The following is a 24,892-nucleotide window of genomic DNA, read 5'->3' as shown; positions in this document are numbered from 1 at the left end:
TGTAGTTGGACATGACAACTTTATTTTATTTATTTATGTTTTGATGTGGTACTGATAATCAAACCCAAGGCCTTGCTAGGCAAGTGCTCTACCACCAAGCCACAACCCCAGCCCCTGTGTTTATCTTTTAAAATGAGCCCGTGGAGTTCTTTCACTGTCCTTCTAGGGATATAGGATGTTGGAACTATAAGGATCTCAACATGGAGCTTTTGATCTGTTTAGTAAGGGTCAGTTAACCTTTCTCGGGAACTAAGAAATGAGAGATGCTCTACTGGTATGACAAAGCAAATGAGGCAAAACATAATTGGCAAGTCAGAGATAACTGAGTTCCTTTTACTATTACAATACTTCTAAGTTTGAAATTAAAAAAGGTTAAAAGTATAAAAAAGGAATGAGAAATAACTTTAGAATAGTTACGGAACAATCTTCAAAATATTTTAAGTGCCAGGGCACAGTGGCGCACACCCGTAATCTCAGCTACTTGACAAGCTAAAGCAAGATGATCACAAGTTCAAGCATAACTTGGGCAATTTAGTGAGATCCTATCTCAAAATAAAGGGGCTGGGGATGTACCTCATTGGCAAAGCACCGCTTAGCATGCATGAGGCCCTAGATTAGATTCCTAGGACTCCCCCCCACCCAATTTTTTCTTCTTATTTTTTTCTTGAATTTAATTTTTATCAAGATAAGGTTTGGTCATGTGACTTGAGTTGGTCTCAAATTCCTGGATTAAGTGATCCTTCCATATAACTGGGACTATAGGTATGTGCCAATGTACCTGTCTATCAACATTTTTTTAAAAGCTTACCAGGACAGTAAGGGTGAATCACTGACTTGAGGCCCTGGTCATGAATTATACTTTGATCTCAGTCAACATATAATTTTTTTTTTAAGTGAAAAAAGCTAGGTGCAGAATTACATACTTAGTATGCTATGATCTATCTGGCTTTGGTATCTGGGTCAACAACAGCCTTAGTTCAATGCACTATTTTCTGAAACATTTTGTGTAAAGTTAGTATTACTTCTTCCTTATACTTTTTGATAGAATTCAATGTGAAGCCATATAGGTCAAGATTAAATTTAAAACCTGTGGCAAAGTTTTAAATTTTGAGTTCAATTTTTCTACTAGACATATAAAGTTATTCAGATTTTCTGTTTTTTATTGCATCAGTTTTTTTTTTTTTTTTTTTTTTTTTTTAATTTTTTATTGTGGGTTGTTCAAAACATTACAAATTTCTTGACATATCATATTCCACACTTTGATTCTAGTGGGTTATGAACTCCCACCTTCACCCCTATTGCATCAGTTTTGATAATTTGAGTCTTTCAAAGAATTTGTATACTTCATCTATGTTGTCAAATTTGTTGACATAGAAATATTCACAATGTTCCTTTATTTCTAGTTTCTGTAAGATCTATAGTGATGTACCATTCTTCATTCTAATATTGGTTATTTGTGTCTTCTCCTTCTCTTTCTCTTTTTTTGGTACTGGGAATTGAACTCAGGGGTGCTCTACCACTGAGCAACATCCCCAGCCCTTTTTATTTTTTATTTTGAGATAGGGTCTTGCTAAGTAGCTAAGGACCTTGATAAGTGACTGAGGTTGACCTTGAACTTGCAATTTTCCTGCCTCAGCCTCCCAAGTTGCTGGGATTATATGCCACTGTGCCTGGCATTTCTTCTTCTTTTTATCAATCTATAAAGGTTTTATTAAATGTCTTTGATCTATTTTTTTCTTTTTTTTGGTACCAGAGATTGAACCCAGGGGTGCTTAACCACCGAGCCACATCCCCAGCCCATTAAGTATTTTATTTAGAGACAGGGTCTCACTGAGTTGCTTAGGGCTTTGCTAAGCTGCTGAGGCTGGCTTTGAACTCAAAATCCTCCTGCCTCAGCCTCCCGAGCCACTGGGATTACAGGCATGTGCCACCATGCCCAGCAATATCGTTGATCTTTAGCAACAACAAAAAAATTCAACCTTTAGTTTCATTAATTTTCTTTGTCATGTGATACTACATCAGAAGATAGCAGCTCCTAATGTCCATTTTATTTTGAGTCTCTGCTATTTATAAAGAACTGTGGGCATCTCAGGGAATGGTGCAAAAAACTCTGGTGAAGTTTCAACCCTGGTGGCAGAATAGTGATCTCATTAGAAAATTTTGTCACTACCTATCAGATGTGTGAAATTAATGAATCCTATATTATCTGGTGTGATAAGAACTTTTTAAATAGGTAAGATGAAAATTTGAAAACCCCTTTTGTATTATCGTAATATGTAGTTCTCAAAAACTTTATGTTTTTATCAATTACATATTGAGGGCAGAAAATAGAAATGTACAACTCCAATCTGTTCCTGGTTAAAGGCATGCCTTACCAACAGCTTTTCCTGTTTGTACAACATTCCGGCTAGTTGTGACCATGACGTTTCCAATTTTTTTGCCACGTTCACTATTCTGAACAGAACTGAGTAAAAGAGAGAAGTGTTAAGTACAATTTAAAAAAATCTCACACATGCACACATACATTCATCACTCTATAACCATACCAAGTTAGAATTATTAAGAAGCTAAAATTATTCATTATTTGTTATAAAATCTATTAACCATTTAAGTGCAAATTTTCAGAATATACTGATTTAGATGAAACAACAACAACAAAAAAGGTGAAGACATAAGGATGTGTAGTTAAATCTCCTAGATAGATGTGGTTTGCCAAAGGTACTTCACCAAAATAAGAATGGCAAATCCTATTATTAGGATTAACCTCCCTCTCTATCATGGAACAAAAGTATTTTTACTTTGAAATATACACACTGCCAAGCTAGACAGTGTTATGCATATATTTGGTTACTATTTAAAGCACAGTTTATCAAGCAGAAAAACAAAATTCCTAATTAACAATGAAACACATGGCATAAATTCATACAAAAGAATTTTCCCCATATTTTTTTGGGTACTCACTGAGAGAATCTTAACTTCATGTCTGATACTGAGTACTGGCCTTGAAATGGATGGCTGTAAAACAAAGAGTTACCACACACACGAAAATTAGTAAACTTCTCAGGGGTGACATAACTCGGTCATAGCTTTCTATTAACACTATGAGATCCCAAAGAGATTACTCAAACCCTCTTGAGTTTTAGTTTCCTCCCTTGTTAAATGGGTGGTGTGTGTGTGTGTGTGTGTGTGTGTATACACGTGCTTGGGAGAATGGGCAGTTATATTAGTGTACCCTGATATTCTGAATTATTTGGTCTGGGTTAGGCTCAAGCATCAACATTTATTTTTTTTCTTTAATTTAATTTTATCAAGATAGGGTTGGTCATGTTGTTTGGGTAGGTCTCAAATTCCAAGATTAAGTGATCCCATAGAGCTGTGCCTGCCCACCAACATTTTTTAAAAGCTCACCAGGACAGTAAAGGTGAGTCACTGACTTGAGGCCCTGGTCATGAATTATACCTCGATCCCAGTCAACTTATAAATGTGTGCTACTGGTCATGAGATGTAGGTGGACCAGCAAAAATCCATACTTTGTTAAAAAAGCAATTAAATATGCAGGTCTTGCTGGACATGGTGGCTGAAGCAGGAGGATCTTGAGTTCAAAGCCAGCCTCAGCAGTTTATCGAGGCCCTAAGCAACTCAGTGAGACCCTGTCTCTAAATAAATTATAAAAGGGACTGAGGATGTGGTTCTGTGGTTAAGTGCCCAGGTTCACACCCTGATACCAAAAAAAAAAAAAAAAAAAAAAAGCAGGTCTTCAAAATGGTACTATATTATTAAAACAAACCAGGAGGCTGAGGCAGGAGGATCACTTGAGCCCAAGAATTTAGGGCCAGCTTGGGAAACACAGCAAAACCCTTTCTCAACAAACAAAAACAAAAATAAAACCCCAAACACACATCTTGACTGCAGTCAGACTATGAACGAATAGGTCAAGAAATCCAAATCTTTGTGCTGGGGCTATAGTTCAGTGGCAGAGCGCTTGCCTAGCATGTGTGAGGCACTGGGTTCGATCCTCAGCACCACATAAACAAATAAAATAAAGGCATTCTGTCCATCTACAATTATAAAATATATTAAAAAAAAAAAAAAGAAATCCAAATCCTTACCTCATATTCAGGGGTTCCTCTGTCAAAGTCTAACAAAACATGACCCTGGTAAATTCTTACTCATGCAAACTAGGCAAGTGTTTACCACTGAGCAACATCCCCAGCCTTCCATAGCTGCTTAATAAGTGCTATTTAAAAAATGGCAATGAATTGCTCTGGGTCAAATTAAGCATATGTAACTCTTCCTCCAGAAAAATTCTGAATTCCTGAATCACAAGACTGAAAAACCTTGGAGATCACATAGTCATTCTTTCTGTTCCTGGGAGGCTGTATTTTAGGAATGAAATGTGCCCTTGGCTTATTGAAAATGGCCTTTTCTAATCTTTAGAAGTTGAAAAGGGCTTCACAGATAATAAAAATTACAATTAGTTTGGAGTATTTCTAAATTATACTTAAAGACTATCACTTGTATTCTTTTTTTTTTTTTTTTTTTTTGATGGTGTTGGGGATGGAACCCAGGGCCTCACTCATGCTAGGCAAACCAAACACTCTACCACTGAGCTGCACCCCAGCTCCCATTTCTTGTTTTTAATCTGGTAAAAATATTGAAAATCTGCTATCTTGACCATACAATTACCCTAGTTAATAGGTCCTTCTTCAGCCTCCTCTCAACTTACATAACTTTTTAAATTTTATTTAAAGTACTATTTTACAGTCCTTTAAAACTCACTCCAAGTAAACTCACTCTCATGGACCTGCATTACAGTCTGCAGTGCTGGTTCAAGATGAAGGCACCAGAAGCAGTAACTAAACTCTTACATTTCATTATGTTAACTAAATGATAACTAAACCCACATTAGCACTGAACCTATTAATTTTTCTTGATAGAGACATTTTTTCCCAAACTCTTCCACATCACTTTACCCCCACACGCTTCCCCAGGTCACTACCGCTTAAATATCTGGGTATGTGTGCAGGGGTGTCCTTTTTAGGACCATTTAAATCACATCCTTAGTTAAATAAAATTAATCCTTGCTCCCAAGTAGGATGGCAGTCAGTAAAAAGTTGACCCTCTGTGAAAAAAAAATTTTTTTTTTGATTCTGGGGATTAAACCTGGGTCCCAGGCGTGTTTTACCACTGAGCTATATCCCCAGTTCTTTTTGAGACAGGGATTTGCTAAATTGCTGAGGTTGGGCCTAAATTTGTGATCCTCTTCCCTCAACTTCCTGAGTTGCTGGGATTACATGTGTGAGCCACAATGCCTATCCTTTTTTTTTTTTTAAGTACTGGGGATTTTTCTGCAATACTGGAGAACCCAGGGTCTCACACATGTGTCCATTTCTTACCAAGAAGTAAAAGTTTAAAATGCACAAACATACACACATACAAAACCAGTCAGGTATGCTTATATCATTAAAGACAACATCATTTAAATCTTTTAAACATAAGTTCCCAGCATGTATGAATTACATCAATCGATCTCCTAGGATTCTACTCTGTTGTATTCACACCCAAATGTTATTTCATAACTGTATCACTCCACAGTATATCTTTTATGTCTACATGGGATAGTTTGTCCAGTCAACATTTAGTATTGTGGCAGGTATTAAATTTTGTTGCATTTTAGAATCTCAGATATTTCCTTCTAAACTTTGATCTTGTTTGCTCACTCAGTTGAAGTACAGCTCTAGGGAAAGTGAGAGAAGATCATAATGTTGAGAGCATCACCATGTTAAGAACTTCCACTATGACCACATCAATGCTGGAGAAACGTTAATCCTTCCAATAATATCTTGTGTTTTTTGTATAAAGACTTTGAATATGAAAGCAGTTTTTAAGCTGCTTCTCTGTATGTAGATTTTTTTTTTTTTTTGGTGCAGGTATCAGGAATTGAACTCAGTGGTGCTCTACCATTGAGTTACATCTCCAGCCCTTTTCATATTTTGTTTTGAGACAGGGTCTTACTAAATTGCACTGGCTGGCCTTGAACTTTTTTATCTTCTTGCTTTAGCATTCCTGGTTGAGTGAGGTATGCCCTGGGATCACAGGTGTATACCACCACTTCTATGAGCTTTTTAATAAAAAACTATTTAATGTGATTCTTGAAGATATTCACAACACCAAAATTAAGACATAGTTTTCTTTGTATAGGGCATACTTAGTAAAGAAACCATTCTATGTACTATCAGTCTTCAGAGGATGTGCTTACTTTGGATTTATTTCTGCAAGTGCTGGATGCTTGTTGCTGTTCCATACTCTGTAGTTGTGAGTATTCTTCCATGCTGTAACAAAAGTTGTCCCATAGTCCGATAATATCTTTTCATTATCTGTCAAGTAAATATTTGAAAGAAGTTGATCCTGTCTGTAGCCTTTCACAGATGTGAAGATTAACAACCATAAAGGGTGAAGGAATGGCTTTATCCCCCGCTCCCCCAACTTGTTTTGGGAGATGGCCTACCAGATGTCAGGAAACTTGGGTCTAGTTCCAGAATCCTGTTAAGAAGCTATGTGGTCTTTGGCAAGTCACTTAATCCCTCAGAACTTCATTTTCCTAACTGGAAAATAAGAGGGTTGAGCCAGATATTTTCCAAGGTTCCTTACAACTCCAAAATGTTTCCCTGTTCTCTTTACAAGAACAGCATTATTTATTAAACAAAAACTATTTATTTGATTGTGAATAAACATACTGGTTTATACATATGGAGAAGGCAGTTTGGATATCTTCCTTTGCAAAAATGTTATTTTTCTACAAAAAATAAGGTGAATACATATATTAGTTCTTTTTAAAACATATTTTTAGTTGTAGATAGACATAATTCCTTTATTTGTGCAAGGCCAGAGTTCTACCACTGAGCTAATACTTAAAAATAATATAAATGGGGATTTTCATACTTAATGCTCAAAGTTTTCAAAGCAGAGTATTTCTTCCACTTGGAAGAACAGAAAATGGAGAACAGATTCAAATGGCTATTGCTTTATGTATTAACTGCATGTTGTTTGCTGTGAAGGTAAAATACAAGTACCTTCTGTTGCTAGAAAAAGAAGAGTAGGAGATAGGAAGCTCCATTTGCAGTATAAAGGTGTTTTTTTTTTTGGCAGGAGGGTACTGGGGATTAAACTCAGGGACACTCAGCCACTTGGCACATCCCCAGCCCCATTTTGTATTTTATTTAGAGACAGGGTCTCACTGACTTGCTTAGCACCTCGCTTTTGTTGAGGCTGGCTTTGAACTCATCATCTGCCTGCCTCAGCCTCCCGAACTTCAGGGATTATAAAGGTGGTGTTCTAAGAATATATTCCTCAAGCAGCTCATTGGGCTCAATTTGCTCTCTTCCTTGATAAGACCTGGGCCTGAGCCAGACTGTTGGGTTGAAATTCTAGCTGTTTCACTCAAAACAGAGCAGGGAGGAAGAGCATGAGAAGAAGATTACCATTAAATAGGGATGAGAGATGCATGGGAATGGGAGAGAGAAGGGGAATCACAGGGAAGATGGAAGGAGACCCCCACTGTTATGCAAAATTACATATAAGATGGTGTGAGGAAGAAAAAAGAGAGAGAGAGAGAGAGAAAAGTGTCATAGAGTGGGTAGAGAGAGGTGATGGGAGGGGAAGGGAGGGGAGGGGGGAATAGGAAGGGTAGCAGAATACAATAGACACTAATATGGCTGTATGTATAAACGTGGCTGTAAAACCAATGTGATACTGCAATCTGTACACGTAGAAAAAAAAGAATTCATACCCCACTTGAATCAAATGTATGATATGTCAAGATCATTGTAATGTTTTGAGCAACTAATAAAAAAAAAAAGAAATTCTAGCCATTTCTTACCAGATGTATGAACCAGCTATTCAACTCTTTCTGCCTCATTCCGTCTTGCATACAAAGTGGGGGTTGGGGGTTGGGAGAGGAAAAAAGGTATCTACCTCCAGGATTCTTTTTTTAAATTTTTAATTTAAAAAATTTTTTTATTTTTAGGTGGACACAATATCTTTATTTTACATTTATTTGGTGCTGAGGATAGAACTCATGCATGCTAGGCAAGCACTCTACCACTGAGCCACAAACCCAGGCCGCCCCCTGCCGCGCCCCCCTCCAGGATTCTTATGAGGATGAAATGAATTATTACATGGAAAATGCTATACACATCAAATGTTTTTTTAAAAAGTTAGCTAATTCTATTATTCAGTGTTTTACTGCCCCCTGGGAAAATACGTTTAAAAGTTAAACTAATTACTCTGGAAGCCAAGTGACTGGTAGAGACTTGTAAAGACTGAGATTCATTCTAGATTACTGGGTTACAAGATTTAATTTTAGTGTTTCAGCTGCTACATTTATAGAGGCAGCAGACAATTAAAAGCATCCCACTGACCAATAAGGATTTTTTAATTTGCTTTCCTTTACAAATGAAGAACATGCCTGGACTTAAGACTCCATATATTGGAGGGTGATAGAGATAGGAAAGACAGTGGAAAGAATCTGACCTAACTTTCCTAGGTACATATATGAATATACCACAGTGAATCCCACCATAATTTTATCAAAATGAACTCTACTGCCATGTATAACTAAAAAGAATCAATTAAAAAAAAAACAACTCCATATATTCTATGTGTGAAGAACTGGCTTAGGAAAAGGTGGTATAATATTGATTAAAAAATTACTATCACAATAATGTGAATCTACTTAATGACACTGTGGAAATGTACATTAAAAGATGATTAAGATGATAAATTTTGTGTTATATGTATTTCATGAGAATTTTAAAAAATAGTGGTAGAGATAACTGAAGGAGACAGAAAACTCAAGCTCAACATATTTTTTTTTGTACTGAAGATTGAACCCAGGGGCACTTAACCACTGAGCCATATCCCCAGCCTTTTTAAAAAATATTTTTTATTTAGAGACAGGGTCTCACTGAGTTGTTTGGGGCCTCGTTAAATTGCTGAGGCTGGCTCAGTCTCCTAAGCTGCTGGGATTACAGACCTGCGACACTGCACCTGGCTTCACTAGTCTTTTAACAATAAGAAATCTAGTGAATAGTTGCCAAATGTCCAAGGTGGAAAAGTTCATGTCAGAATCCTACTCCACTGTATGTATATATTTTTTCCTAAGTGGAATGAGATAGTTTTAACACTGCATTTATGTTTAAATCATTTTAATCATTAATAGGAATAAATATTATTTCTTACAATGGGGTATACATTTGAAGGTTTAATTATCCAGAATGTTATTTTTCACAAAAGAATGATGAAGATCAGTATTTACCGTCTTCATATAAGCTCATGCTTCTACTACAAAGAAAAATTTAGTTTCAAAACACATGTTTAAAGGGATTTATTTTTTGCAAAAAGACTACCAAAAATACCAGAGGCACCAGGTCTGATATGCACATCTGTAATCCCAGCTACTTGGGAGGCTGAGGTGGGAGGACCACTGGATCTCATAAGTTCAAGACCAGTTGAGCCAACAGTAAGACCCATCTCAAAAAAAAAAAAAAAAAAAAAAAAAAAAATCCCTAAAATACTACCATAAAGCCCAGATCCAAATATATATATACATAGATAAAAAGGTCTGAAAGATAAAATATTCAAATATTAATAGTAGTTATCTCTATATAAAGGAGTAACAGGTAGTTTTCTATAACAAATATGTATTTCTTGTGCAATTCAGAATATCATATATGTTACAACACGAAAAATTACAAAAAAAAAGGGTGACTGTGTGCTAAGTGGTTTCTTACCTAACTGCAATGTAGCAGCCAGCAGGGCATGGATATAGACTGCAAACTGGGCCCGGATCCATTCGTCACCTCCCTCCCAGCCAGTGCCATCCAGGAAGACGTCATCTCGGTTTTCAGTCACGTGCTTCACCAGGTAATCAGCAAATCTTAGGTCTGCAGTGGTTGGGTTAAGTAGCTTCCTGAGTTCTGGATCATGGATTTGGATCAGAGCTTCTTCTACCTACAGGATGCCCAGGTATAAGTCAGAATCTGGGCATTCATGCAGATACTCATGCCACACTTAAAAAACTACTGGGAAGTTGGAACTAGAAATAAAAATATATGAATAATAGCATTCTCAATTGGTGACTCTAAAAATGTGCCAGGTTTTTATACTGGAGCTTTTTTCTTTTTGTGTTTAAAAATACTCATTTTCTGTTTTTAGGAAATACATGCATAAATATACTATTCTGAATTATAAAAGTAATTCATGTTGTTTCTAAATATTTTTGAAAAATAGAGATACCTATATAATAAAATTACCTTTATTTCACTATAGAAATGAACTTAAGTATAATTCCTCAAAAGTCTTCCTTTTAAGTGCATACTTCAGAATATCTTTTATTATGTAATATTTGATATAAAAAGAAGTTTTTGTGTAACTTATACATTGGTTTTCTTTTTTAAAAAAATATTTATTATTTTTTAGTTGTAGTTGGACAAAATACCTTTATTTCATTTATTTATTTTTATGTGGTACTGAGGATAGAACCCAGGGTCTTGTACTTGCGAGGCGGGCGCTCTACCATTGAGCCACAACCCCAGCCCCTACACTGGTTTTCAAATAGAAATAATAAAACAAATAACCAAGAAGCTGCCAACCAACTTCTGTACTACAATATAACCAACAATGCTGAAGCAACTCTGGTCCTCCTGTCCATATTCAATGGTCTTGGACAGTGTACAACTTTGTTTCCTTTCCAAATTTGGGATCATAATAAATATGACTTCAATCATGGCTTTTTCAAGTATTATTGTTGTTCTCCCATGAAGCAAGTAGTTTCCATCATTAACTCCAAAAACCTTTAACATGTCTAAAATTTCTTTTTCTTAAAATTACTTCAATTGTAAAATTTAAAAAAAGATTTAAATTTTATATACTGATAAAATGTCAAATCTCTATTCTTAACTTTAAAAAAATATTTATTTTTTAGTTGTAACTGGACACAATATTTTATTTATTTTTATGTAGTGCTGAGGATAGAACCCAGGGATTCGCACATGCTAGGCAAGCACTCTACCGCTGAGCCTTAACCCCAGCCCCCTTAACTTTCTTTTTAGAATCAGAGCATATTAATAAGGCTAGAAAGATTTAAATTATTTGAACAATAAACACATTTTAGTCATAGATCCAAAATGCTCAGGTTGGAATCTTGACTTGATCACTTATTAGCTGTTTGACCCTTGAAAGACACTTATCTTTCAGTTCCTCAGCTCATACAGGTGTAATCCATAGACAGTAACAACACCTATATCTCACAGAGTGGTTATGTAATATAATTAGATCAGTTAACAGCAAGTGCCTAGGATGCCTAGCATACAGTAAGCAATCACTATCCTTACTAGTGTTGTTATACCTTTAAAATTACGTTTAAGAAAGGAACAAAGGGATCAGTAGGGCCAAGTACACCCACTTAGATGTAAAACGTACTTCCACAATGGCATCACTGAGGTGTTTTTGTTGTCGAAAAAGGATGTTAGTAGCTCCAGCAACAAATCCCCGAACGGTGACATCAGAGAGAAGATGATGCTGCTGCAATGCCATGTAGGGCAAGCACAGATATCCCTGTGGATCACAGGAGTAATAGGAAATATCAGAAAAATAAAGAACAGCTGCCTTTCTTTTCAACCTGACAGCAGGAAAGCTAACAGTAAAAGAAATGCCTATTGCTCCCTGCCTGTCTCTATATCTGCTAATCTTTGACTCACTAAAATAATATTCCAGGGGAATCTTCGCTCTTGACTGCAATATATCCAGTTACTGATTAGCTAATCTTCTTCATGAGGGGTTAAATATTGGCAAGGTGGTTAACATGAAGGTTGTCTTACTTGATCACTTTGTTCCTGGTTCAATTTAAAAGCCTCTCTAGTAATTAACAAATAGAATTTTATAATTCAGTAAATGAAGTACTAAGCCCATTTAAAAAGTATGTTGTTTAATAGAAAGCTGTTAGAAACTTAAAAATACATGTATCTGCATGTAAACACTGAGTACTATTATGAGAATACCACATTATTTTATTATCCTAGTAAAATCATGCAGGACTGGGGCTGGGGCTCAGTGGTAGAGTGCCTGTCTAGTAACAGGAGGGCCTGGGTTTGATCCCCAGAACCAGCCCCCTTCCCCCCCCCCCCAAATCATGCAAAAATGTAAAAATACTTGCTGCTATTTAAAGCAAAAATGACCTGGCAGTAGTTGTGTATTTAACTGGCTTCCATTTGAATTGTATTTGAAATAGCACTTCTTTGATAATTACAGTTCAATTGCTAAACTTTAAATAGGCATTAAGTATACGAAAAACAAATAAGACCCCATACTTCCTGAGAATAAAGGTACGAACACTGGAATGACTGACTGAAGAAGGATATGAAATTTCTGCTTAATGATTCTAAACAGAACAGTTTTCAACATGTGGTTTCACTTGTGTATGAAGCCAGGAGGACAGATTTGTTGAGCCCTGAAGTTGTTTTCAGTCTCAAGTTCTGTAAGTTTTCTACCTCTCATCACTTTTTAAACACTAAATTAGTTATTTGGGTGATATGCCAGATATAACTTGATTATATCATGAAACAAATCTAAGGAGAGGAGATACATCTTTTATAACTTCATATTCTTCACTACATCTGTATCTGACAGATGGTTGTTAAGCAGTTACTATGGGAGAGAAGAGTTCCAGAAGTTGGAATATAGGTCTAATGACTTGGTTTTATTCTTATTCTTGATAATGTCTTTGATGCTCAATAAAACCCTGACTATACAACCAGCAAAACAGATCAATGTCTATGTATAGAGATGTTTATAATGCTTCTCAACCCAGGTCTGTTGGGACTGAAGGCTGAAAGGACCTGTGCCCCTCATTCACAACCACTCAGCCAAAATAGGTGGTTTGGGGCTCATGCTTCATGCTTGAGCTGTGTGTCGTGCATTTAAAAGAAATGGTACCTCCTACCCCCACAAATGCCTATTTCCAAACAAAACCTCTATAATACTGAATGTTCCTTACACTTGATGTGTTCCCTACAGAATACCTGCTTCCCAGTTAGGACTGAGACTCTTGATAAAGGTACTCTCAGAACTGTCAATTATTACCAAAGATTTACACAGCAAAATAGCAGTAAGAGAACTTACATTTCATAATCGATTCTGTTAGGGAAGAAAGGTCTTTTATCAACAGTGGGATTCTTGGCTAAGTCAATAACAGTATCAAAACTAAGAAGTAGGTTTTTATTTTTTCTTCTTTAAATAGGGGGTTGGAGATATAGTTCAATGGGAGAACAGTTGCTTTGCATGGGTTTGATCCCTAGCACCACAAAAAAGAGGAAAAAAAAGGAGTTATAAGCTTTTTAAAAATGTATTTCAAAAACCTTCTTTAGATGGGCATGGTGGTAGATGCCTGTGATCTTAATGACTTGGGAGGCTGAGGCAGGAGGATTATAAGTTCAAGGCCAGGCTGGGCAACTTAGTGATATCCTGAAAAAAACAAACAAAAGCACCCCCAAAACCAAAAACAACAAAAACTTTTAAAAATAATAAATATATAAACCCTTTGGCCCAGCGTTCTGCCTCCTGTAATTTATTCTATAGATAAACCTATTCTGTGTGATATTCCATTTATGAAAAGTTACTGTGACATTATTATATCAACACATAGGAATCCTAACTGTTCAGGAATAAAGGACTAAATAAATGTTCAGCCATATAGTGAAACACACTGCAGCCATAGAAAGTGATGAAGTTCATCTCTAAGGAATATCATGTAAAGGAAATTAAAGCGCAGAAAAACAGTCATAGTCAGTTAACACTTGGTAAAAAGGGAGGAGATAAATCTATGCATTTTTTTTTTTTTTAACCCAGAGGCCCATGCATGCCCAGTCGTTGAGCACTCACTGAGCTACATCTCCAGCCCCACTGCAGTTAATTTTTTTTTTTTTTTTATTCGAGACAGGGACTTGCTAAGTTGTCCAGGCTGGCCTCAAACTTGTAATTCTTCTGTCTCAGTCTCCTGAGTAGCCTGGATTATAGGCTGTGCCACTGTGCCTACTTCTATGCATTTCTTTCTTTCTTTCTTTATTTTTTTTAAATTTTTTTTTTAAATTTTTTATTGTGGGTTGTTCAAAACATTACAAATTTCTTGACATATCATATTCCACACTTTGATTCAAGTGGGTTATGAACTCCCACCTTCAACCCATACACAGATTGCAGAATCACATCAGTTACACATCCATTGATTTACATATTGCCATACTAGTCTCTGTTGTGCTCCGCTGCCTTTCCCATCCTCTATGCATTTCTTTATGCATAAAATATCTCCAGAAGGAGATGTAAGACACTGATACCATTGACTACAATTATAAAGGGCAGCTGGATAGCAGGAATGAAATGGAAGGAAGACTTTTTAAAAAATCCTTTTTATTTTATTTTTGATGCTGGTGATTCAATCCAGGGCCTAGTGCGTGCTTAACACACTCTTCTACTGAGCGATACCCCAGCCTATAGAGACTTTATTATAAATGCTTTGAAATCTTTAACTACTGAACTATATGGGAGTATTACACATTTATCACATTGTTTAAAATGATATTTTGAAGCAGTTTTAAAATTGTGCCATTACTTTTAATGATGATCAATTCAGTGTAAATCTTAGAAACCTTAATGTATGGTGGTAGCAAAAGTGCAGTTCCTTTTACATAAAGCAGCCTCCATATCCAAGCCCACTCCTGGTTTCCTACTTTTTAAGGACACTTTAACTTCCATATGTGAAACTGCAGTATAAAATGGTAAAAACAAAACAAAAAACACTAAGAAAATCACTAAGCAAACATCACTAAGATAAAAAGTCACCATGTACACATCACTGAGCTATTTACATACCTATGTTCATAGCAGCATTATTCACAACAGGCAAGAGGTAGAAGCAATCTAACTATCCGTTGATGAATGAACAAATGAATAAAGAAAGTCAGCCATATTTATACCATGGAATATTATTCAGCCTTAAATAGGAAGGAAGTCCTGTCACATTCTACAACATGGATGAATCTTGAGGAGGTTATTCTAAGTACAATAAGCCAGTCACAAGTAGACAAATACTGTATGATTCTACTTATATGAGGGAGCTAAAACTGTCAAATTCATAGAAATTTAAAGAATGGTAGATGTCAGGGACTGGGAGGAAGAGGAAATGGAGAGTTATTTAATGGGCATAGTTTCAGTTTTATAAGATAAAAGTTTGGAAATCTGTAGCACAAAAATGTGAATACAGTTAATACTACTGAACTAACTATATACTTAAAATTAGTAAAGATGGTAAATCTGATTATTTTTTTTAACTACAATTGAACAACAAAGTAAAAACACATTTCAATTTAGTAAATCTGATGGAACTAAGAGTTCATCTAAAGAGCTGGGAAAGCATACTGTGCTTTTTTGTTTTAAGAATATTTTTTAGTTATTTTGTACCTTGATTTGATTCATTTATTTATATGCGGTGCTGAGGATTGAACCCAGTGCCTCACACGTATGGGGCAGGTGCTCTACCACTGAGCCACAACTCCAGCCCCACAGTGTGATTTTTTCACGCGACATGGAAAAGATAAAGATATGACTGGAAATAACAGCTGTTTTCTCATCTTTTCTCTTGTTAGGGTCAGTAAGCATGTTCATGAACTAGAAACTTCCATACTGTAAGGCTTCCAATTCTCTCCAAAATTACCTACCAAAAATCTCAATCTACGTGAGGATTCAGTAAGTTGATTCTAAAACTGATGTGGAAATGTAAAGGGCAAGAAACACTTGAAGAACAATGCTATGACAGGAAGACTTTTCTTTACCAAAATGATTCACATGGTAATAGTACAATGTGAGGACTGGTATGGGATAGACAAATGCCTCAATAAACAGCAACAAGAGTCCAGAAACAGACTCCCTTCCCTACTATACACAAAGATCAATTTCAGGTAGCCCAAAAGATAAAATTCAAAATTATAATTCTTTTAAAAAAATAATATAGGAAAACATTTTTATGACCTTGAGGTAGTAGAGAATTTCTAAACAAGACTCCTAAAGCACTAACAAAGTAAAAAAATTAACAGAAAAGATATTTAGATATATGAAAAAATTCCACAAATCAGTGACAATAAGGGAGACAATCCAGAAGGTTTGGATCAATACTGCGCAGAGTGAAACCAAGTGGCCAAAAGTTCATGAAAATAGTGATTACTGAAAAATGCAGACCACCACAATTGGCCTCTTTTGAAGTGGCATCTTGTTACATTGCCCAGGCTGTTCTTGAGCTCCTGGGCTCAAGTACTCCACCTGCCTCAGCCTCCTGAGAAACTGGGACTACAGGCTACAATTTTAGTATTTTAATATATATTACATGCAGTCAAGACTGGATTTCCTCAATTCATCCTTTTTAAAAAAGAAATCTGAATAATTAAAAACAAACCCAAGTCAGGTGCAGTGCCATATGCCTGTAATCCCAGCAGCTCAGGGGGCTGAGGCAGGAGGATTGAGTGTTCAAAGCCAGCCTCAGCAAAGGCAAGGAGCTAAGCAACTCAGTGAGACCCTGTCTCTAAATAAAATATAAAATAGGGCTGGGGATGTGGCTCAGTGGTCAAGTGACCCTGTGTTCAATCCTTGGTGTCCCCCCTACCAAAAAAAAATATCCAATACATTCAGTGATTTCTAACTCCATATCTATTAAGTTTCAAACTCTTATTAATTAAAATCCTCTGAGTTATTTCCCTATAGCTTTATACTATGGTCACAGAGCATCACAGCACTATATATTTCGTGTGTATTTTACAATTTTCAAGGACAGTTTTCAGACCTGAAAATGTATTCAATATTGAAAGTTAAATACTAATGTCTTTATTACTAGACATTACACTTTACCTTTGTGAAGATGGCCAGGGGCATGCCATAGTGGTCCTCTTCCAAACCTGAAATAAGCCCTGGTATCAGGACCACCTGCCCCATATTGGCTTGAGGTTGTACAGTAATTGGAGTACTATTTGAGGGCACAGAGTCTTTTGGAAATAAGTTTGTCTGGTCTGACCCCACCAGTTCCCTTTCTTTCAGGTTGGGGTCCTCTAAGACACTAGGATCCAAGGTCTCCCAGTCACTTTCTGAAGATTCTGGAGATGGACGAGATGGAGGTTTCAAATATTGATTAGTATCACTGGGTTCCTGTCCTTTACTGCTGTCATGTTCTAGTTGGAAAAAAGGCTTTTCGGTCTTGATGGAAGCATCTCCTCCATGGTTTCCTGCTATGATTTTCTTGACAGTTCCCAAATTGGTATTTGACATGTTAGAAGCTGACCCAGAAACAAAATCATCTGCAGGAGGATTACTTTCCTGAAGACCAGCATCTTCAGACATACTCTTCCGGGGCCTGTACTGAGAACAGTCACTGAGACCATGTTCAATCATGCCTAAAATACATAATATTGGAGAACAGCTTGGCTTATAATAAAATGAAAGAAAATAAGAATTATATATTCTGTTTTATTTAGTGAAAGTCTCCTATTAAAAAAAAATTTTAAAGCTATGTTTACATACATTTTAATAAATAAAAAAGGAAAGAAAGAAAACCCAGAACTCCCTTAATCTATGCCAAAAGGAAAATGCTATGTTAAAACAGAAATATTAGGGCTGGGGATGTAGCTCAGTGGTAGCATGCTTGCCTAGCATGTACTAGGGTCCTGTGTTCAGTCCTCAGTAGTGCAAAAACAAAACAAAACAAAATGTTAAACAAAGGATAGAGTAGATATTACCATTCTCTTACCTGGAAAAAGGGACAACACAGTCATCAGTGCACCCACCAATTTATTCACTGGAGAAATATAAAAAAGAACCTGAAATGGATTCAATCAAAATTAAATTAGAAAATCCACCATAATATTAAAAAAGGGGAAGAGCAGCAATTAATAAATGTATAAGCAATGATAGAAAATCACCATTTAGCGTCCATCATGATTTGAGTAAAAATTGCCAAAGACACTAAAACTACTGTGAAAGATTGTTGAACAACAGGGATACTCACAATGCATTATCCTACAAATTACATATTGATAACACGTTAACTGCCACCTTAACCAAAACTGACATCACCAGAAATAGTACAAGTAGTTATGAGCCTTTGATGTCATATCCTGAGAATATACCACCACCTCTGAAGCATTCTTACCAAAAAGTTAAATTTGAAACTAGCCACAAGAAAATAGAAACTAAACACTGCAAGACTAGTCTGGATTCTCTAAACAGTGCGAATGTCATGAGATACAAAATGAAACTAACAAAAAAAGAGAGATAGCGTAACTGTTTGAAGTTAGAAGGAGTGAGCAATGCAGTAATACATAATCCTTGATTGGATCCCCTACAAAAATCAACTATTAGCTATGAATTTTTTTTAATCTCTAACAAAATATAAATTATTTATTGTGACACAAGTATAAATTCTAGCTTACAGTTTAGTCTTATGTCCATGAGGTTATATTCACATAGGAGAAAAGTTCAGTCATTCTTTTTATTTTTAGTTTTTGGTACTGGGGATTGAACCTAGGGGCACTTAACCAGTGAGCAACATTCCCAGTTCTTTGTATTTTGAGACAGGGTCTCATAGAGTTGCGTAGGGCCTCGCTAAGTTGATAAGGCTGGCTCTGAACTTGCATTGTTCCTGCCTCAGCCTCCCTAGCTGCTAGGATTACAGGTATGTGCCATAACGCCTGGCTAAAACTGCAATTTTTATAAAAATACATATTACTAAGAGATTGATGGGATAAGTCTAGTCAAGAGAGATCTGAGAAATAAAAACAAACACAAAGGTACAACAGAGACAAAATTTAGAGATTAACACCAGAGGGTTGTGTAACCTCAGAAGTCATTTTCTATTTAAAATTAGAATCAATTCTGCAAAGTCCTTAATATCTATCTTCTAACACCTCCAGTGATAAGAAATTCTCTAGTTCACAAAGTACACTTCAAACATATAAAGTATTTCTAGAAAAATCCAATTAAATTTTTGAGGAACCAGGAAAAAAAAAAAAACAGCTATAAAGGAATTATGACATCTGGGAAAATTTGAAAATGGACTGTTTACTAGATGTCATTTATTGGGTCATGTGAAATTTCTCAAATGTGATATTGATATTTTGGTTATGCAGGAATATTCCCTTATTTGCAGTTACCATGATGTCTACAAAATTTCTTTCAAAGTTTCATGATTCAGCTGGGCGCAGTGGCCCACGCCTGTAATCCCAGTGGCTCAGGAGGCTGAGACGAGGATCGTGAGGTCAGCAAAAATGAGATGCTAAGTAACCCATTTAGACCCTGTCTCTAAATAAAATACAAAATTTTTGGTTGAGTGTCCCTGAGTTCAATCCCCAGTAATCCCCCCTCAAAAAGTATCATAATTCAGGGGAAAAATGAAATGAACATGTATAAAGCAATATAATGTGAAAGTATCAAATTGTAAATACAGATCAAGGGTAAAAAGGTATTATATTATCTTACCAACTTTTAGTAGGTTTAGCATTTTTCAGAATAAAATTTGAGAAAAAATTAAATTAGAAACAGGATTCAGTTAGAGACTACACCAAAACTAATACCAGCTAATGCTAAATGACTTGGTAAACAAGCATAGATTTGCTTATGTTTAAAAAAGAAATCACAGGGGGCTGGGGATGTGGCTCAAGTGGTAGCATGCTCGCCTGGCATGTATGTGGTCCGGGTTCGATCCTCAGCACCATATATAAACAAAGATGTTGTGTCTGCCGAAAAACTAAAAAAAAAAAAAAAAAAAAAAAAAAATTCTCTCCCTCTCTCTCTTAAAAAAAAAAAGAAATCACAGGCTAAGGGGTGTAGCTGAGTGGTGGCCAATGCATGCTTAGAATGAGAAAGGCTCTGGGTTTAATCCCCAGCACAAACAAAAGAAAGAAAAAAATTAAATTATATATTAATAGATTCTTTTGTAATTTAAAACACAAATTCAGAAAAGCCCAGAATCAAGGCATAAATTTTAAAGTAATCTTTATTTTTTAACCTTTATTTTATTTATTTATTTTTATGTGGTGCTGAGGCTCGAACCCAGCGCCTCACACGTGCTAGGTGAATGCTCTACAGCTGAGTCACAACCCCAGCCCTAAAGTAATCTTATAATAGGAAAATCTTCCAAAAGTAAATGGATACACTCACTCTTTAGCTCTATAGGTATTTGATTAAATGTCTGCCTGTCTGTTAAAGAAGAACAGTAACAACTACACATTTTGAATAATGTACTTTTGTTGTAAATGGATAAACATTTATAGTATAGCTACATGGAATATTATTCAGTGTTAAAGAGAAAGAAAATTCTGACACATGCTACAATATGCATGAACTTCAAGGGCATTACGCTAAGTAAAATAAACCCAGTTATAAAAAGACAAAATACTGGGTTTGGGATGTAGCTCAACATTATAGCACTTGCCTATCATGCATGAGATCTTGAGTTTCATCTCTAGCACCCCACACTCCATGTACACTCACACAACAAGTATTGTATAATTCCATTTATATGAGGAACCTAGAGTAGTTAGATTCAGAAACAGAGGGTAAAATGGTGGTTGCCAGTAGAGAGGGAAAGGAAGAATGGAAAGTTACTGTTTAATAGGCGCACAGTTTCAGTTTTGTATGATGAAAAGTAGTCTATGGGGATAGATGGCAGTGATAGATGCACAACAAAGTGAAGGTACTTAATACCACTGAATTATACACTTTAAAACAGGTAAGATAGACCTCCATGATGGTGCACACCTGTAATCCCAGCTATTTGGGAGACTGAGGAAGGAGGATTGCAAGTTCGAGGCAAGATCAAACTGCCTCCAGAAGAAATGCATGAATTTACCCTTCTATGGCAGTGAAAAAGAATATATGCTTCAGCTCACAATTTGATAGGCCAAAAATGTGTTAATACTTTATCATCTGTTCCTTTTTTATGTAAAAAATGTAATAAATATTGCATCTTTTCTCTCACCTTTTTTTCAAGAAGAATTAGTTTAAACAGGATTAAGACCTGCAGAAAGGAAAAAAGAAACACTGTTTATAATGAGAAACTCAAGTCTTTTAATCATTTGCTGTTTCCCTTCCTGAAACACAATCATAGATCATTTAATTAATATTAACTACAGCACTTTAAAAAAATATATAAAAAACTATGAACTCATACCAAGAAATTAAATATATACCAGTATCTTTTTTGTTTGTTTTATTTTGGTTCCAGGGATTGAGCCCAGGGGTGCTTTACCAGTGAGCTACATCCCCAGACTTTTTATTTTTTATTTTGAGACAGGGTCTCGCTAAGTTGCTTGGGGCCTTGTTAAGTTGCTGAGGCTGGCTTTGAACTTGCGATCCTCCTGCCTCAGCCTCCTGAATTGCTGAGATTACAAGTGTATACCACCAAAACCCAGCTACCTGTATCCTTATAATAAGATAACTACCTATGTTCTCTAAAAATTTGTGAGCGTAACTTAAATCTTCAAATGAAATGATCATTTTTGGAAGGAATGTTGCCATTTTGCTTGAATATGTGTAAGTTTTTAAAGGGCAGGGATTATTCATTTATTTCTGGGTGTCATTCAATAAATGGTTAAAAAAAGGAAATAGGGGATACATACATAATAGTTTTATTTAGCTATTAAGAAGAAAAAAATCTGCTGGAAAATGGGATGGTACTGAAGAGCACTAGGTTGAGCAAAATAAGACTCAGAAAATCAAAGGTCATATTTTCTCTCTCATACATGAAAGCTAGAAAAAAAAAAGTTAAAAAAGGGAACCTCATGAAAATAGGAGGGATACTAGCAGAGTTGAGGAAGGGGTTCAGGAGAAGGAAGAAGGGGAGGGAAAAGGGGAAAGAAATTTATCAAATGTTAGCTACTAAGTTACAATGAATCCTGTCACAGGCCAGCCATGGGTTGTGTGTGTGAACTATGAGTATTTGAGCCTATGGGAGGACTGGCCTGATGTTGCGTGCTCTTTGGGCCATGCAACAAACATAGGCACTTTCCTCTCTCTCTGCCTTTGATCCCACAGAGCACCTGAGATGGGGGTGACTTGCCAAGATGTCAATAAATCTACTAACAACAAGACATCATGAAGCGAGACTTAACTCCCTGAAACCTGACCCTCTGCCTTATTTGGAAACATTCCTTTGAACCTCCCCTTGTGCCCCCTCTATCAAAATAAAAAATTCAGGTGGCTCCCTCTCTTTCCAACGGACCTCTAAGGTTGAGAGCTGTCACTGGACCCTGAGAAAAAGGTATTTTCTCTGTCTTTGTGTGATTATTTTGTGCCAACCCAAATTTACTTGGAGCAACCTGAATGATTTAGTCATGTGTTGTGACAGAATCCCACTTTTATGTATAGTCAAAATAAATCAATAAGAATGAATAAATTTGAAAAAAAAGTTTGATAAATGAATGACATGTGTATGTCCTAGTCAACATATGCCTTAACAATGAAGATCATAATCCTCACATCAAAACAAAACAAAAAAGATCAGAAAGGATAAAGATAGATATTTTACTGGAAAATGTTCCATTTTTATGACAACACAAAATATTCTGTAAGATTATAGGGGGTATGGGACAGGAGGGATGGTGGAATGAGATGGATATCATTACCCTAGGTACATACATGATTGTACAAATGGTGTGACTCTACATGTGTACAACCAGAGAATTGAAATATTGTGTTCTATTTGCATATAATGAATTTATATGTATTTTGCCGTCATGAATAACTAAGTAGAACAACAAAAACTACTATGCAAGATCAAAACATGTTCTTTTTAGTCTAATGTCATTATAGCTGAAATTACAAAGACAAGAGAAATGCATTATATCATAAGAAGTAAACAGAGTATGCGCTCCTTTAGAAATTTCTGATTCAAGCACTCTTTTCTTGTTAATATTTTTTAGTTGTTGATGGACCTTTATTTTACTTATATGTGGTGCTAAGAATTGAATCCAGTGCCTCAGACATGCTGATTTCCATTTGGGCAGTGCCCACATTACTGATGAGACGTTCATATATTCACAGCTATCCAAGGAGCAAGAAAACATCTGCTCAAAAACAGACAAAAATTATCCTGACGATTAAAAGAATTGGTTACTTCTAATGCTAGGCAAGTGCTCTACCATTGAGCTACAGCCCCAGTCCTCTGACACAAGCATTCTTGACACTTTCAACTTGGTATAGTTATAAGATGAAACACTATATTAGAAGAACTAAGAGTAATGCCTATCATAAGAGATCTGATACAAGCGTGAAACAATCTCTATTTGATGCAGTACTCTTGAATTTGCCATTAAAATAAACACAGTAAAAACAGTGTCTCCCATTTTAGTACATCATAAATTAAAGAAGGTATCATACCTTGTGTCGAAAATGAAGGACAAGATCTCGAGGAGACAGACCTATAATGTTAACAAAAAAGCTAATCTGTGACTATAGTTATACTGTTTTTGTTGAAAGTTAGGAAGAGAAGGTTAAAAAAGAAACTCAGATAATGCAAATATTCAAATATTTATGTAATATTTAATTCAATACACATACGCTTAGAAACAGGGCTATCCAATAGAACTTTCTGTAAGGATAGAAATGTTTTAGAATGTTTTAAACCTGCCCTGTCCAGTACAGCAGCCACATGTGGTCACTACATACTTGAAATCAGGCAAGTGTGACAGGCAAACTGACTTTGACTTCGGGTACCAGGGATTGAACTCAGGAGAGCTTAACCACTGAGCCTTGTCCTCAGCCATTTTTAAATTTTTTTTTTTTTTTTAATTTTTTATTGTGGGTTGTTCAAAACATTACAAATCATTTTTAAATTTTGATATAGGATCTTGCTAAGTTGCTTAGGGCTCACTAAATTGCTGAGGCTGGCTTTGAACTTTTGATCCTCCTGCCTCAGCCTTCTGAGCTGCTGGGATTGCAGGCATTCACCACTGTCCCCAGCCTGACAAACTGACTTTTAAATATTATCTAATTTTTATTTATTTTAATCTAAATGTAGATAGCTATACATTGCTAGTGGCTGCTATTGTGGACAGTGCAGGTCTAATATCTTCTTCCATTGTATAAGCAAACTATACAAGTTTAAAATTTATACAGTTTGAGCTAAGTGCAGTGGTTCATGACTGTAATCCAGTGATTTGGAGACTGAAGCAGGAAGATCTCAAGTTCAAGATCAGCCTGGGCAACCTAGTAAGGCTCTGTCTCAAAAAAAAAAAAAAAAAAAAAAAATTGGGGATGTAGCTCAGTGGCAAAGCATCTCTGGGTTCAATCCCCAGTACAAAAATAAATAAATAAATAAAAAACAACAATGCCTAACAGGATATTTAAGGAAAAAGCAGTATCATACATTGAAGAATTTAAATTTAGGTCCCACTTACAGATGTAATTCTGATCATAAAGTTTCACATGCATTTTAGTTAGCTGAACAAAAAGAAATGAGGGCATTTCTTCTGACTTATAAAAATGTTACTTACCAAGATATACTTGGGATCCTTCTAATGAAGTTCCACTCAAGGAACTATTCATATGGTCATAAAGCTCCTATGAAATAAAAACTGAGTTTAGAATACTTTATTATCATTTTTGACAATGAGTTAGAAATACACTGATCAAAAGATAGTTGGTTTATAAACTGAGACAGCTTATTTTGTCAGGTACTAGATTTAGAACCATCAAGGTCTCTCTGAAATCTTGCCAGTTTTCAACATTCATTCCTTCTTTTTCAGACATGAGAGCTATCATAAGAGATCTGATACAAGCGTGAAAAAAGCTATCAGATGGG

The 24,892-nt window shown here is 35.9% G+C and overlaps 1 protein-coding gene across 3 annotated transcripts in view; it reads right to left on the bottom strand.

The window, feature by feature from the left end:
• The window catches only part of Avl9 (AVL9 cell migration associated), a 60,527-nt gene that overhangs the window by 13,077 nt on the left and 22,558 nt on the right, over positions 1 to 24,892 (bottom strand). For 2 of the 3 annotated variants that reach the window (XM_046426018.2, XM_046426016.2), the window contains exons 6-15: positions 24,585 to 24,651; positions 23,470 to 23,510; positions 21,071 to 21,109; positions 17,843 to 17,912; positions 16,951 to 17,489; positions 11,482 to 11,616; positions 9,792 to 10,011; positions 6,260 to 6,377; positions 2,962 to 3,015; positions 2,376 to 2,464 (exon numbers count right to left, since the gene is read on the bottom strand). In XM_046426018.2, coding sequence (XP_046281974.1) covers positions 2,376 to 2,464; positions 2,962 to 3,015; positions 6,260 to 6,377; positions 9,792 to 10,011; positions 11,482 to 11,616; positions 16,951 to 17,489; positions 17,843 to 17,912; positions 21,071 to 21,109; positions 23,470 to 23,510; positions 24,585 to 24,651 — 1,372 coding nt within the window. The remainder of the gene's footprint in view (positions 1 to 2,375; positions 2,465 to 2,961; positions 3,016 to 6,259; positions 6,378 to 9,791; positions 10,012 to 11,481; positions 11,617 to 16,950; positions 17,490 to 17,842; positions 17,913 to 21,070; positions 21,110 to 23,469; positions 23,511 to 24,584; positions 24,652 to 24,892) is intronic. The other variant, XM_046426017.2, reaches the window with a different exon arrangement.

The sequence above is a fragment of the Marmota monax genome, unplaced genomic scaffold, assembly GCF_021218885.2.
Source record: "Marmota monax isolate L192 unplaced genomic scaffold, Marmota_monax_Labrador192_F-V1.1 WCK01_AAM20220418_F8-fsc00133, whole genome shotgun sequence".
Classification (NCBI taxonomy): domain Eukaryota; kingdom Metazoa; phylum Chordata; class Mammalia; order Rodentia; family Sciuridae; genus Marmota; species Marmota monax.
Note: the sequence above shows the minus strand (reverse complement) of the source record. Positions and strands in the feature narration are given on the sequence as shown.